Source organism: Convolutriloba macropyga, chromosome 15, assembly GCF_964194025.1.
Source record: "Convolutriloba macropyga chromosome 15, txConMacr16.3, whole genome shotgun sequence".
Taxonomy (NCBI): Eukaryota; Metazoa; Xenacoelomorpha; order Acoela; family Convolutidae; genus Convolutriloba; species Convolutriloba macropyga.
The window spans coordinates 3,328,479-3,341,727 of record NC_134482.1 but is presented as its reverse complement, the minus strand read 5'-3'; the positions used below and the strand labels follow the sequence as shown (position 1 = coordinate 3,341,727).

The 13,249-nt window shown below is 32.2% G+C and overlaps 1 protein-coding gene across 1 annotated transcript in view; it reads right to left on the bottom strand.

Moving 5' to 3' along the window:
• LOC142354553 (tachykinin-like peptides receptor 99D) overlaps positions 1-13,249 on the bottom strand; it is a 93,903-nt gene that overhangs the window by 4,432 nt on the left and 76,222 nt on the right. The window contains exons 5-6 of the mRNA XM_075406876.1: positions 7,226-7,445; positions 6,279-6,379 (exon numbers count right to left, since the gene is read on the bottom strand). Of these exons, the coding sequence (XP_075262991.1) occupies positions 6,279-6,379; positions 7,226-7,445 (321 nt within the window). The remainder of the gene's footprint in view (positions 1-6,278; positions 6,380-7,225; positions 7,446-13,249) is intronic.

The window sequence follows — 13,249 nt, the reverse complement described above, 5'->3', positions numbered from 1 at the left end:
TTGTCATATTTGACGTTTTTTTGTAGATGCAAGAAATATTCTGGATAATTACAAGTCTCGAGGGCTTCTTTTTCATGAATAAACGACCCTATTTAAATAGCTCTTTTCGTAATTAATGCCTTTCATGACATTGAATGTAATTTTGTTTCGAAAAAAAAAGTTAAAAGTATTACATACTTTAGCACTTCGCTTTTTTGTCTACTTGTTACCTAGTCTTACTAATGAATGGCCACGTACCACATTATAGCTGTTTCAAGAATTCGCAATCAAATATATTTTGATTGCCAAAATTTGGCTTGACGGTTTTGACAGCCTTTTCTGGCAAGTTTCAATTGAAATTTTGTTTGTTCTTTGTTGTTCTTTTTAGCCGCTTTAAAAAATGAGTAAGGACAGGTCCTAATGCCCTTCAATAGAAATGGTGGTAATCGTAAATTTGTGGTAATATTAATTGATTCCTAATGGTATTTATTACTTTGAAGTTAACTGTTTCAAAAAAATAGGTTAATTTTTTTACTTTACTGTTTTTGTTCTTTTTATGTTTCTTTTTGATACCTAATCTCGTTAGTTAATTACAGGTCAAATATGACATTATGGGTGTCAAGGGAATAAAAGGGATTGGTGTCCCAAAATATTTTTTAAAAGAATTTGTTATGACCTTGCTGGCTTCGACACCGGTTTTTCACAAAAAAAAGTAAATTAATTTGATTTTTGTCATATTTGACGTTCTTTTTGTAGATGCAAGAAATATTCTGAATAATTACAGATCTCGAGGGCTTCTTTTTCATGAATAAACGACCCTATTTAAATAACTCTTTACGTAATTAATGCCTTTCATGACATTGAATGTAATTTTGTTTCGAAAAAAAAGTTAAAAGTATTACATACTTTAGCACTTCGCTTTTTTGTCTACTTGTTACCTAGTCTTACTAATGAATGGCCACGTACTACATTATAGTTGTTTCAAGAATGCGCAATCAAATATATTTTGAGTGCCAAAATTTGGCTTGACGGTTTTGACAGCGTTTTCTGGCAAGTTTCAAATGAAATTTTGTTTGTTCTTTGTTGTTCTTTTCAGCCGCTTTAAAAAATGAATAAGGACAGGTCCTAATGCCCTTCAATAGAAGCGGTGGTAATCGTAAATTTGTGGTAATATTAATTGATTCCTAATGGTATTTATTACTTTGAAGTTAACTGTTTCAAAAAAATAAGTTAATTTTTTTTACTTTACTGTTTTTGTTCTTTTTATGTTTCTTTTTGTTACCTAATCTCGTTAGTTAATTACAGGTCAAATAAGACATTATGGGTGTCAAGGGAATAAAAGGGATTGGTGTCCCAAAATTTTTTTAAAAAGAATTTGTTATGACCTTGCTGGCTTCGACACCGGTTTTTCACAAAAAAAAGTAAATTAATTTGATTTTTGTCATATTTGACGTTCTTTTTGTAGATGCAAGAAATATTCTGGATAATTACAGATCTCGAGGGCTTCTTTTTCATGAATAGACGACCCTATTTAAATAGCTCTTTACGTAATTAATGCCTTTCATGACATTGAATGTAATTTTTTTTCGAAAAAAAAGTTAAAAGTATTACATACTTTAGCACTTCGCTTTTTTGTCTACTTGTTACCTAGTCTGACTAATGAATGGCCACGTACTACATTATAGTTGTTTCAAGAATGCGCAATCAAATATATTTTGAGTGCCAAAATTTGGCTTGACGGTTTTGACAGCGTTTTCTGGCAAGTTTCAAATGAAATTTTGTTTGTTCTTTGTTGTTCTTTTTAGCCGCTTTAAAAAATGAATAAGGACAGGTCCTAATGCCCTTTAATAGAAGCGGTGGTAATCGTAAATTTTTGGTAAAATTAATTGATTCGTAATGGTATTTATTACTTTGAAGTTAACTGTTTCAAAAAAATAAGTTAATTTTTTTACTTTACTGTTTTTGTTCTTTTTATGTTTCTTTTTGTTACCTAATCTCGTTATTTAATTACAGGTCAAATATGACATTATGGGTGTCAAAGAAATCAATGGGATTGGTGTCCCAAAATTTTTTTTAAAAGAATTTGTTATGACCTTGCTGGCTTCGACACCGGTTTTTCACAAAAAAAAGTAAATTAATTTGATTTTTGTCATATTTGACGTTCTTTTTGTAGATGCAAGAAATATTCTGAATAATTACAGATCTCGAGGGCTTTTTTTTTCATGAATAGACGACCCTATTTAAATAACTCTTTACGTAATTAATGCCTTTCATGACATTGAATGTAATTTTGTTTCGAAAAAAAAGTTAAAAGTATTACATACTTTAGCACTTCGCTTTTTTGTCTACTTGTTACCTAGTCTTACTAATGAATGGCCACGTACTACATTATAGCTGTTTCAAGAATGCGCAATCAAATATATTTTGAGTGCCAAAATTTGGCTTGACGGTTTTGACAGCGTTTTCTGGCAAGTTTCAATTGAAATTTTGTTTGTTCTTTGTTGTTCTTTTTAGCCGCTTTAAAAAATGAATAAGGACAGGTCCTAATGCCCTTCAATAGAAGCGGTGGTAATCGTAAATTTGTGGTAATATTAATTGATTCCTAATGGTATTTATTACTTTGAAGTTAACTGTTTCAAAAAAATAAGTTAATTTTTTTTACTTTACTGTTTTTGTTCTTTTTATGTTTCTTTTTGTTACCTAATCTCGTTAGTTAATTACAGGTCAAATATGACATTATGGGTGTCAAGGGAATAAAAGGGATTGGTGTCCCAAAATTTTTTTAAAAAGAATTTGTTATGACCTTGCTGGCTTCGACACCGGTTTTTCACAAAAAAAAGTAAATTAATTTGATTTTTGTCATATTTGACGTTCTTTTTGTAGATGCAAGAAAAATTCTGGATAATTACAGATCTCGAGGGCTTCTTTTTCATGAATAGACGACCCTATTTAAATAGCTCTTTACGTAATTAATGCCTTTCATGACATTGAATGTAATTTTGTTTCGAAAAAAAAGTTAAAAGTATTACATACTTTAGCACTTCGATTTTTTTGTCTACTTGTTACCTAGTCTTACTAATGAATGGCCACGTACTACATTATAGCTGTTTCAAGAATGCGCAATCAAATATATTTTGAGTGCCAAAATTTGGCTTGACGGTTTTGACAGCGTTTTCTGGCAAGTTTCAATTGAAATTTTGTTTGTTCTTTGTTGTTCTTTTTAGCCGCTTTAAAAAATGAATAAGGACAGGTCCTAATGCCCTTCAATAGAAGAGGTGGTAATCGTAAATTTGTGGTAATATTAATTGATTCCTAATGGTATTTATTACTTTGAAGTTAACTGTTTCAAAAAAATAAGTTAATTTTTTTTACTTTACTGTTTTTGTTCTTTTTATGTTTCTTTTTGTTACCTAATCTCGTTATTTAATTACAGGTCAAATATGACATTATGGGTGTCAAAGAAATCAATGGGATTGGTGTCCCAAAATTTTTTTTAAAAGAATTTGTTATGACCTTGCTGGCTTCGACACCGGTTTTTCACAAAAAAAAGTAAATTAATTTGATTTTTGTCATATTTGACGTTCTTTTTGTAGATGCAAGAAATATTCTGAATAATTACAGATCTCGAGGGCTTTTTTTTATGAATAGACGACCCTATTTAAATAACTCTTTACGTAATTAATGCCTTTCATGACATTGAATGTAATTTTGTTTCGAAAAAAAAGTTAAAAGTATTACATACTTTAGCACTTCGCTTTTTTGTCTACTTGTTACCTAGTCTTACTAATGAATGGCCACGTACTACATTATAGCTGTTTCAAGAATGCGCAATCAAATATATTTTGAGTGCCAAAATTTGGCTTGACGGTTTTGACAGCGTTTTCTGGCAAGTTTCAATTGAAATTTTGTTTGTTCTTTGTTGTTCTTTTTAGCCGCTTTAAAAAATGAATAAGGACAGGTCCTAATGCCCTTCAATAGAAGCGGTGGTAATCGTCAATTTGTGGTAATAATAATTGATTCCTAATGGTATTTATTACTTTGAAGTTAACTGTTTCAAAAAGATAAGTTAATTTTTTTTACTTTACTGTTTTTGTTCTTTTTATGTTTCTTTTTGTTACCTAATCTCGTTAGTTAATTACAGGTCAAATATGACATTATGGGTGTCAAGGGAATAAAAGGGATTGGTGTCCCAAAAATTTTTTTAAAAAGAATTTGTTATCACCTTGCTGGCTTCGACACCGGTTTTTCACAAAAAAAAGTAAATTAATTTGATTTTTGTCATATTTGACGCTCTTTTTGTAGATGCAAGAAATATTCTGGATAATTACATGTCTCGAGGGCTTCTTTTTCATACATAAACGACCCTATTTAAATAGCTCTTTTCGTAATTAATGCCTTTCATGACTTTGAATGTAATTTTGTTTCGAAAAAAAAACTAAAAGTATTACATACTTTAGCACTTCGCTTTTTTGTCTACTTGTTACCTAGTCTTACTAATGAATGGCCACGTACTACATTATAGTTGTTTCAAGAATGCGCAATCAAATATATTTTGAGTGCCAAAATTTGGCTTGACGGTTTTGACAGCGTTTTCTGGCAAGTTTCAAATGAAATTTTGTTTGTTCTTTGTTGTTCTTTTTAGCCGCTTTAAAAAATGAATAAGGACAGGTCCTAATGCCCTTCTATATAAGCGGTAGTAATCGTAAATTTGTGGTAATATTAATTGATTCCTAATGGTATTTATTACTTTGAAGTTAACTGTTTCAAAAAAATAAGTTAATTTTTTTTACTTTACTGTTTTTGTTCTTTTTATGTTTCTTTTTGTTACCTAATCTCGTTAGTTAATTACAGGTCAAATATGACATTATGGGTGTCAAGGGAATAAAAGGGATTGATGTCCCAAAAATTTTTTTTAAAGAATTTGTTATCACCTTGCTGGCTTCGACACCGGTTTTTCACAAAAAAAATAAATTAATTTGATTTTTGTCGTATTTGACGTTCTTTTTGTAGATGCAAGAAAAATTCTGGATAATTACAGATCTCGAGGGCTTCTTTTTCATACATAAACGACCCTATTTAAATAGCCCTTTTCGTAATTAATGCCTTTCATGACATTGAATGTAATTTTGTTTCGAAAAAAAAGTTAAAAGTATTACATACTTTAGCACTTCGCTTTTTTGTCTACTTGTTACCTAGTCTTACTAATGAATGGCCACGTACTACATTATAGCTGTTTCAAGAATGCGCAATCAAATATATTTCGAGTGCCAAATTTGGCTTGACGGTTTTGACAGCGTTTTCTGGCAAGTTTCAATTGAAGTTTTGTTTGTTCTTTGTTGTTCTTTTTAGCCGCTTTAAAAAATGAATAAGGACAGGTCCTAATGCCCTTCTATAGAAGCGGTAGTAATCGTAAATTTCTGGTAATATTAATTGATTCCTAATGGTATTTATTACTTTGAAGTTAACTGTGTCATAAAAAATAAGTTAATTTTCTACTTTACTGTTTTTGTTCTTTTTTGTATAACTGTTACCAAACCTTTTTATGGACTGGTCGCATATGTTTTCTGGTGATTTATAAGTTATTTTTGTTTAGTTTTAGGTTTATGTTGACTTTGTTATTAAATTTAGTTTTTAAGAAGGACAAAAATTTTTTGATGTAATTAATGTTTGTTGTTGTTGTTGTTGTTTGATTTTGCTGTTCGTCTTGACTCGCTTTCTTAATATTGACATATTACAGCCATCTAATGCATCAATTTTCACTCCACTGAGTTATTTGCTTTGGAGGCTATCTTATTGTTCATACAGAATTTTTTGAAAAAGAGTTGGGCTTTTTTGGGATTCGCAAAAAATAATTTTTGGGTTTTTCTATCTGTTCCTCATTTGGTAGACAATTATGCCAAAATTGTGGATGGGCGGGGTCGGAACCTTATGTGCCATCGCACATTACCGAGCCGCCTTGTTTCATTTAGTCTCATTTAATTGTTTTTTATTTAGTTTGCCCGTGTTCTTCATCAGACCTAATTCTTTGTAGTAATGCAAGGAACATACAAAAAATCAAACTTACTCCCGTAGAAGACATAAAAGAATTGAAGGAAAGAAGTGAATCCGGTACAAATTTAGTTTTGAAGAATTTCATACAATCGCTCAAAGTTAAATTGATTCCCATTGATTCCCATTGATTCCTGCTTTACATTTTCTGGCTATTGATACAGCATTTGTAGGCCATCTAAAAGGCTTTAGAAGGCCATTTTGAATGTTTAATTGTTTGTTTGTTTGTTTGTGTTGGCTTGTGTCCTCACTTGAGAATAGAAGGGTAGATGAATTTGATGACTTGGTACAGTCGAATTGGCAGCCAGCACAGCAGAAAGATACACACCACAGCCACCAGCACTCGTACCACCTAAATAACCTTTAATTTACCTTTAAAAAAGAATGTTTTTTTGAAACATGTAAATTACTCAGAATATAACCCTAAGCTTAGATATCTACATGCTTTAAAATGTTAAATAAATTAATCAGCATTGTTATTAATACAACAATTTTCAAATTGTGGCTGTTCGTTCTCATAGGTAAAAATAGGATTTGAAGGCTCCTATTTGTCTATTAACGTGTACTTTCTTGTGTTGATCGAGCAAAAACTGGGTTAAAACATTTTTAAAGAAAGTATAATTTATAATAATAACCACTCGAATAATTTTTAATCTATAAAATGTATAGACTCAAATTTTGTAACCATAACAATAAGTTTGGTTAATCATTTACATTTTAATCACTTTATAAACATATGAAAAGCATGAAAAGTTTAGAAATAACTTCTCAGACTTCGTATTTCTTTATCTATTGGAACAAGTTCATGTAATTCTATCATTTTTCTAATTAAATGAATAACTGATATATTTGCCGCAAATCAACGCACATTATACCCATTTTTAATTAGAACATTAGCTGGCTCCAAATATTTTTCTTTATGAAATTTTCCGCTCAATTGCAAAAATCCGTAGCACCAATTTATCGATTGCTTGATAATCTCATTAGAGTTGATAATCTCAAATAAAATCCTCTAAGCTTCTTGCTTCACTCATCTCTCTAGCCAAGTATATGTTGAACAAGAAGAGCTTCTTTTCAAACTATGTCAAGCTTATCTTATGCACAATTTACATCAAGCTTTTCTCTCAAAACTTCCAATGTTACTAACTACCAATTAACTCTATCTCGGTTTTTGGCATTATTTTAGTGACGTATATACCTTCTGGTTTCTGGCGGAGTGAGTTTGTCCGAGTACAGTAGTGTTAGACACGACTCTGCTGGACTGGATGAGTCTTCGAGTGATGGCTGCGTAGAACATGATCATGAGCACAAGTGGCAACACATAGCTCGTGATCAGTGTGAACATATCCACCGCCTGTTGGTACCTCAGGTCTACATAACACAGAGTGCGGAACACGTCTTCATAGTCACACGGGTTCCTAAAACCAAACAAGGCGGCTCGGTAATGTGCAATGGCACATAAGGTTCCGACCCCGCCCATCCACAATTTTGTGGATGCGCGACCAAATGAGGAACAGATAGAAAAACCCAAAAATTATTTTTTGCGAATCCCAAAAAAGCCCAAGTCTTTTTCAAAAAATTCCGTATGAACGATAAGATAACCTCCAAAACAAATAACTCAGTGGAGTAAAAATTGATGCATTAGATTGCTGTAATATGTCAATATTAAGAGAGCGAGTCAAAACGAACAGCAAAATCAAACAACAACAACAACAAACATTAATTATATCAAAAAATTTATGTCCCTCTTAAAAACTAAATTTAATAACAAAGTCAACATACCGTCAGATAAACCTGAAACTAAACAAAAATAACTTAAAAATCACCACAAAACATATGCGACCAGTCCTTAGAAAGGTTGGGTAATAATTATACAAAAAAGAACAAAAACAGAAAAGTAAAAAAAATTAACTTTTTTTTTTGAAACAATTAACTTCAAAGTAATAAATACCATTAGGAATAAATTAATATTACCACAAATTTGCGATTACCACTGCTTCTATAGAAGGGCATTAGGACCTGACCTTATTCATTTTTTAGAGCGGCTAAAAAGAACAACAAAGAACAAACAAAATTTAAATTGAAACTTGCCAGAAAACGCTGTCAAAACCGTCAAGCCAAATTTTGGCACTCAAAATATATTTGATTGCGCCTTCTTCAAACAGTTATAATGTAGTACGTGGCCATTCATTAGTAAGACTAGGTAACAAGTAGACAAAAAAGCGGAGTGCTAAAGTATGTAATACTTTTAATTTTTTTTTCGAAACAAAATTACATTCAATGTCATGAAAGGCATTAATTACAAAAAGAACTATTTAAATATCGTCGTTTTTTCATGAAAAAGAAACCCTCGAGACCTGTAATTATCCAGAATATTTCTTGCATCTACAAAAAGAACGTCAAATATGACAAAAATCAAATTAATTTAATTTTTTTTTGTGAAAAAGCGGTGTCGAAGCCAGTAAGGTCATAACAAAATCTTTAAAAAAAAGATTTTTGGACACTAATCCCTTTTATTCCCTTGACACCCATAATGTCATATTTGACCTGTAATCAACTAACGAGATTAGGTAACAAAAAGAAACATAAAAAGAACAAAATTGCGAAATAAAAAAATTATTTTTTAATTTTGGAAAACGATGGGTTTGAAAGTCATAAAAGCCATCAGCTATCTGCTAATATCAGAATATCGGTTTTTCTATTCTTCCATGAAAAGCCAATGAAAGCTATCACTAAACAGGAAATTTCATACGACCGAAACGACAAAGTATAAATGACAGTTAAGACAAAATTAAAAAATTCAATTGATTTCTTCAAGAAAGAGGCGTCGAGGCCATTAAAACGATGATTTATATCTTTCAAGATTTTAATATGTTCAATTTTGTTTTAATTTGAATGCTAATAAGGTGACATGAGAACTGTCAATAATGTGATAATGTGACAAAATTAGAAAACATGAAAAACTGGCAAATATCAAAACAAACAAAAATCTAAAATCTTGTAGTATCAAAGCCAGAAAACAATAATTTCAGGCTTAAAACTGCAACAGAGAATGAATGTTAACTCAGTAGAAAGAAGAAGCAGTCTTTTTTTGCTGACACTAAGCTGGAAGTTGAACAAATTAAGAAAAAAATAGAGGAAAAGTTAATTAAGCCATTATTTATTGAAAAGTCAATTATTTTTAAAAAAAACCACCATAAACTTTCAATTAAAAAACTAAATGAATTAGCCTGGAGCTGTTTCGCAAGCGAATTGGTTGGACCTATCACTCCTGAGCTTTGATTTGATATGTTCTGTTCTTTATTATTAAAAAAAGTCTTTTTTTAAAAAAAAAAGACCGACTGATTACAACCCGATTTTTTTTTGGATTGTAACAGTCCAAGAATGGCCCGAAACTACCCCTGTTAATACTTATTGTCCGTTAAGAACAATTGATTTTTCAAATGTTGTAGATATAGATAATTTCTGAGTTGAAACTCAAAATAAATTTTGCATTTTTGATAATCAACGAGTAAAGTTAGCAAAAAACGGCAAAGTTTTAACTACAAGGCACTCTCTGCGGACTCTGAAGTAGAAATAGCCCCCCTCTGAGTCTACAAAGATTGTATGAGTGTTGTTTGGGGGTGTACTGTAGGCAAATTTAATCAAAGTGGACTAAAGTAGCTTATTTCGTGCTGTTGTTGATGAAAAAGGCTAAATTTTGAAATATTTATCCAGATTTTTTGACCAAAAAATTAAATCAAAACAATCAAAAATGCTTGTTCGTCTTCAAAAATGAAATCAACGACACTATTCTTAAAAATTATAACAAATTTTAGCAAAATTGACGAAAATTTAGGCAAAAATTCCGGAAAATGTGAATAAAAACAACGTGAATTCACTCTTCTTTTCTCAGAAGTTTAAGCCTCGATAACTCCCTGTAGAAAACGAAAATTAAAAAAATCTTTTTAATTCCATATTCTACGCTGAACGAGCTTTCTAATGATACCAGTCTCAACTCTCTACGATGAATATATCGAGCGGCGAAAATTCACTGAACAAAAAAAAAAAAAACCCAGTTGAGTATATAGTTCCTCCCCCCTCAAGAGGGTCGGAACAAAAAACAGTCTCCGTCAACCACTGAAAAGAAAATAAACTCAAAGCAATTGATGCACATTGACAAGTCAGGTACAATCTTGCTCGACTGTCATAATCCTAGATCAGAGGTCATAGTCGCCCGTGCTCGACCGAATTGGGTCTGTGAAGGTCATCAGTCCACAAATGAAAAATTTTGGCAACAGGCGTAAACGACCATATAAATTAGAGAAAATATAGGGAAAAGCTCTTAACCTTGTCTTAAGTAAAAAAAATGACATCTGAACTGCCCTTGGCAAGTTGAAATGTTTTATCGAGAAACTGACAGGTCAATATTCTTTCTCTAAATAATGGTAAGATAATTGAAAGATCTGATCAAGACAGCCCAAAAAAGATATAATATCACAATAAGACAACAAGACTCAAGACTGTCGTCACAGAATTACTGTTTCTCTCAACAAAACAAACGAATCAGTTCATGTTTCCTCTTTCATTAAATTTTTCTACAGTACACAGCAATGTTCTGAATGGAATGTTCTAAATTGCTCAGTAATGACTTGGGTCAAGACAAGGCTGAGTTTCCTCAATTTACGTGCATTCAATCTTTGCATAAGGGGCATCAGGTGCAAAATGAAATCCTGTCAATTTGAAGATTTTGATTTGGTGCCCTGAAAACGGATCATAGAGGAAATTGAAGTTGTGAAAACTGCAAGATGAGCTACCAGATTGAGTTCAAGGAGCAGCTGAATGCGATTGATGCTTTATTGTCTCTGTAAAGAGACAGTATTGATTAATTGAATCTACTGGTTGAATCGCCCAGGAGGAGGATATATCAGTGATTACCGATTAACATTTTCACAGAACGGTTTTTTGTTTCAGTGTTGAGTTAAGATTGTTGTTGAACAAAACTGCTGGATTAGCTTAGCTCATCGGATCACACTGCAAATACATAACTATAAAGTTCTGATTGCCGTATTTTATTTCGATCATTTTTTGTGTGTGTGTTACAAATTTTATTAAACAAAACACAAGTCCCAAGAGCATATTTCGTTTATATTGACCTTGTACCAGCTGAAATTTCCAACTAGCTTATTTAAATATTTTTCGTTAATTAGTCAGTCACTCATAAAAAACGTAAATATCTAAAAAGTGGTTAATAACTTCTTTAAACATTTTTGTTTGGATATCTTTTTTTTCCATACATCACTCAATACCAAGTCAATTGAAATGATAGAACTGCTTTCTATATTTACTTCTACAGAGTAGCCTCCGTGTATTTCCAAAACAATACCAAACAAAATACAGCAGCACCCGGTGTCTACGAGGAGCATGTTAGGTTAAGCCGGCGGATACTAGGGTTATCAGCTCTTTTCATCAGAGTTTTGTCCCCAAAATCACCAAAATCACAAAAACATGCAAAGGTTGATTGAACAAAATTACAACCTTTTTCATTCTTTGTCAGTCGAGCAAATGGGTGGCAACGCTAATATGATAGTTGCAATGATAGCTATAAATTTCCGATAGTTGAGAGGAATAAGAGAAATTTGTTTGCCAGCCGAAGAGAGGGGACATTTTGTCATCACTAATATAGAAAGTGCATGCTGGCTGCGGTCAAGTACAACATATGAAGACCCAATTGTCTGGGTCCATTGACAAAATTTTGAAGAGTTCTTGGTTGAGTGAGTTTGTTTGCATACGTCTTGATATTCAATTAATTAGGCCCCCATCACGCAATTATATTTTATTCGGTCTGAAGTGGTTTCAATATCGTTCATATCACTGCCATTACGTTTTTAATAACCAAGTAAACATTAGTTTTAAAATCAAACGTCAAACGTTAAGACGATTTCGCGGCTGGTTTTGACGTTCTTAGACCACTCGTAGACTATTTCTGGTCTATTTTGTCGTTTTATTGACATTTTAGACTTGGATTTTGACTTGAAGGTCTCAACCAAGATATGCGCAAGACGGTGGCCGCCGTATTGACCGACAGGGCGTTTAACCGACAACCAAAAAATGAGAAATTTAACCGACAATTTAAGTAAAATGAGCAATAAAACTTATTCTGAAGCTGTGATTGCCCTAGTCATTGACCATTGCAGTTCTTATAAGATCTTACAAGATTCTTACCAATACTACATATCTTGTAATTGCTTATAAGATGGAGCATATCTTGTAAGATCTTGTAAGATTTGCAATGGTCAATGACTAGGGTGGCCAATTTAAAACACTATTTCGTAAGCGGAAAAATATACCGCAGTTTTTTCATCAACTAGTGTAACGAAGGTCTATCCGTGGTCGGACCGTATTTAACCGCATCTGGCCATGCCTCGCGGGCCATGCCTCAGCGGCCCGTGGGACTTGATATGAATCTATCACAACCGAACTACTGATTTATGGACCAATTATGAACTTTTATTACCAATTATGATAAAACTGTCGGCTAAATTTCTCATTTTTTCGTTGTCGGCTAAACGCCCTGTCGGCCAATTTTCCTAGCGCCGCGCAAGACTGCTAAGAGTAACAAAAAACAATTATAGACATACATCAGTGCTCTTTCTATTAGACTTGTGATTAGACTTGTCCCATAGTGAAATTGACTTGGCGGTCAAACAGCACACCTCAAAACATGCGCTGTGCATTTCCATGAAAAAGTGCAAGAAGCTTTGCAAATTGTCTGGAATTGTTGACATTGTAAACTTGAAACGAACGAGGATTTTGAAAATTTTTGAGCTCTTATTTAATGATGTATACTTCAAAGTTCGGGAAAGGCGATCTTTTTCCAACCGCGGATGAGATACCCTACAGTATGAAACAAAGCCCAGTCGCTAATCCTGAGAGAATTAACCGACACTCTGTAAAGCTTCAAATGTGAAATTTCGTAGAGAGCAGATAAATACAAGAGCTGAATAACAATTGTGTTCATATTTATTCATTACTTTATCATGCATTTTAACATTTATCAACTTTTTTACTGATAATTGTTTTGTATGGTCGACCAAAATTCAACAAGTTCAACAAATTCAACAACATTATAGTTAAAGCGAAAGTAAATAAAAAATACGAAATTAAGTAAGCTATAAATTTCCATGTTTAATTTGATTTATTACAGTTACAGGTTAACAAGACTAACAACCTATGTAAAACC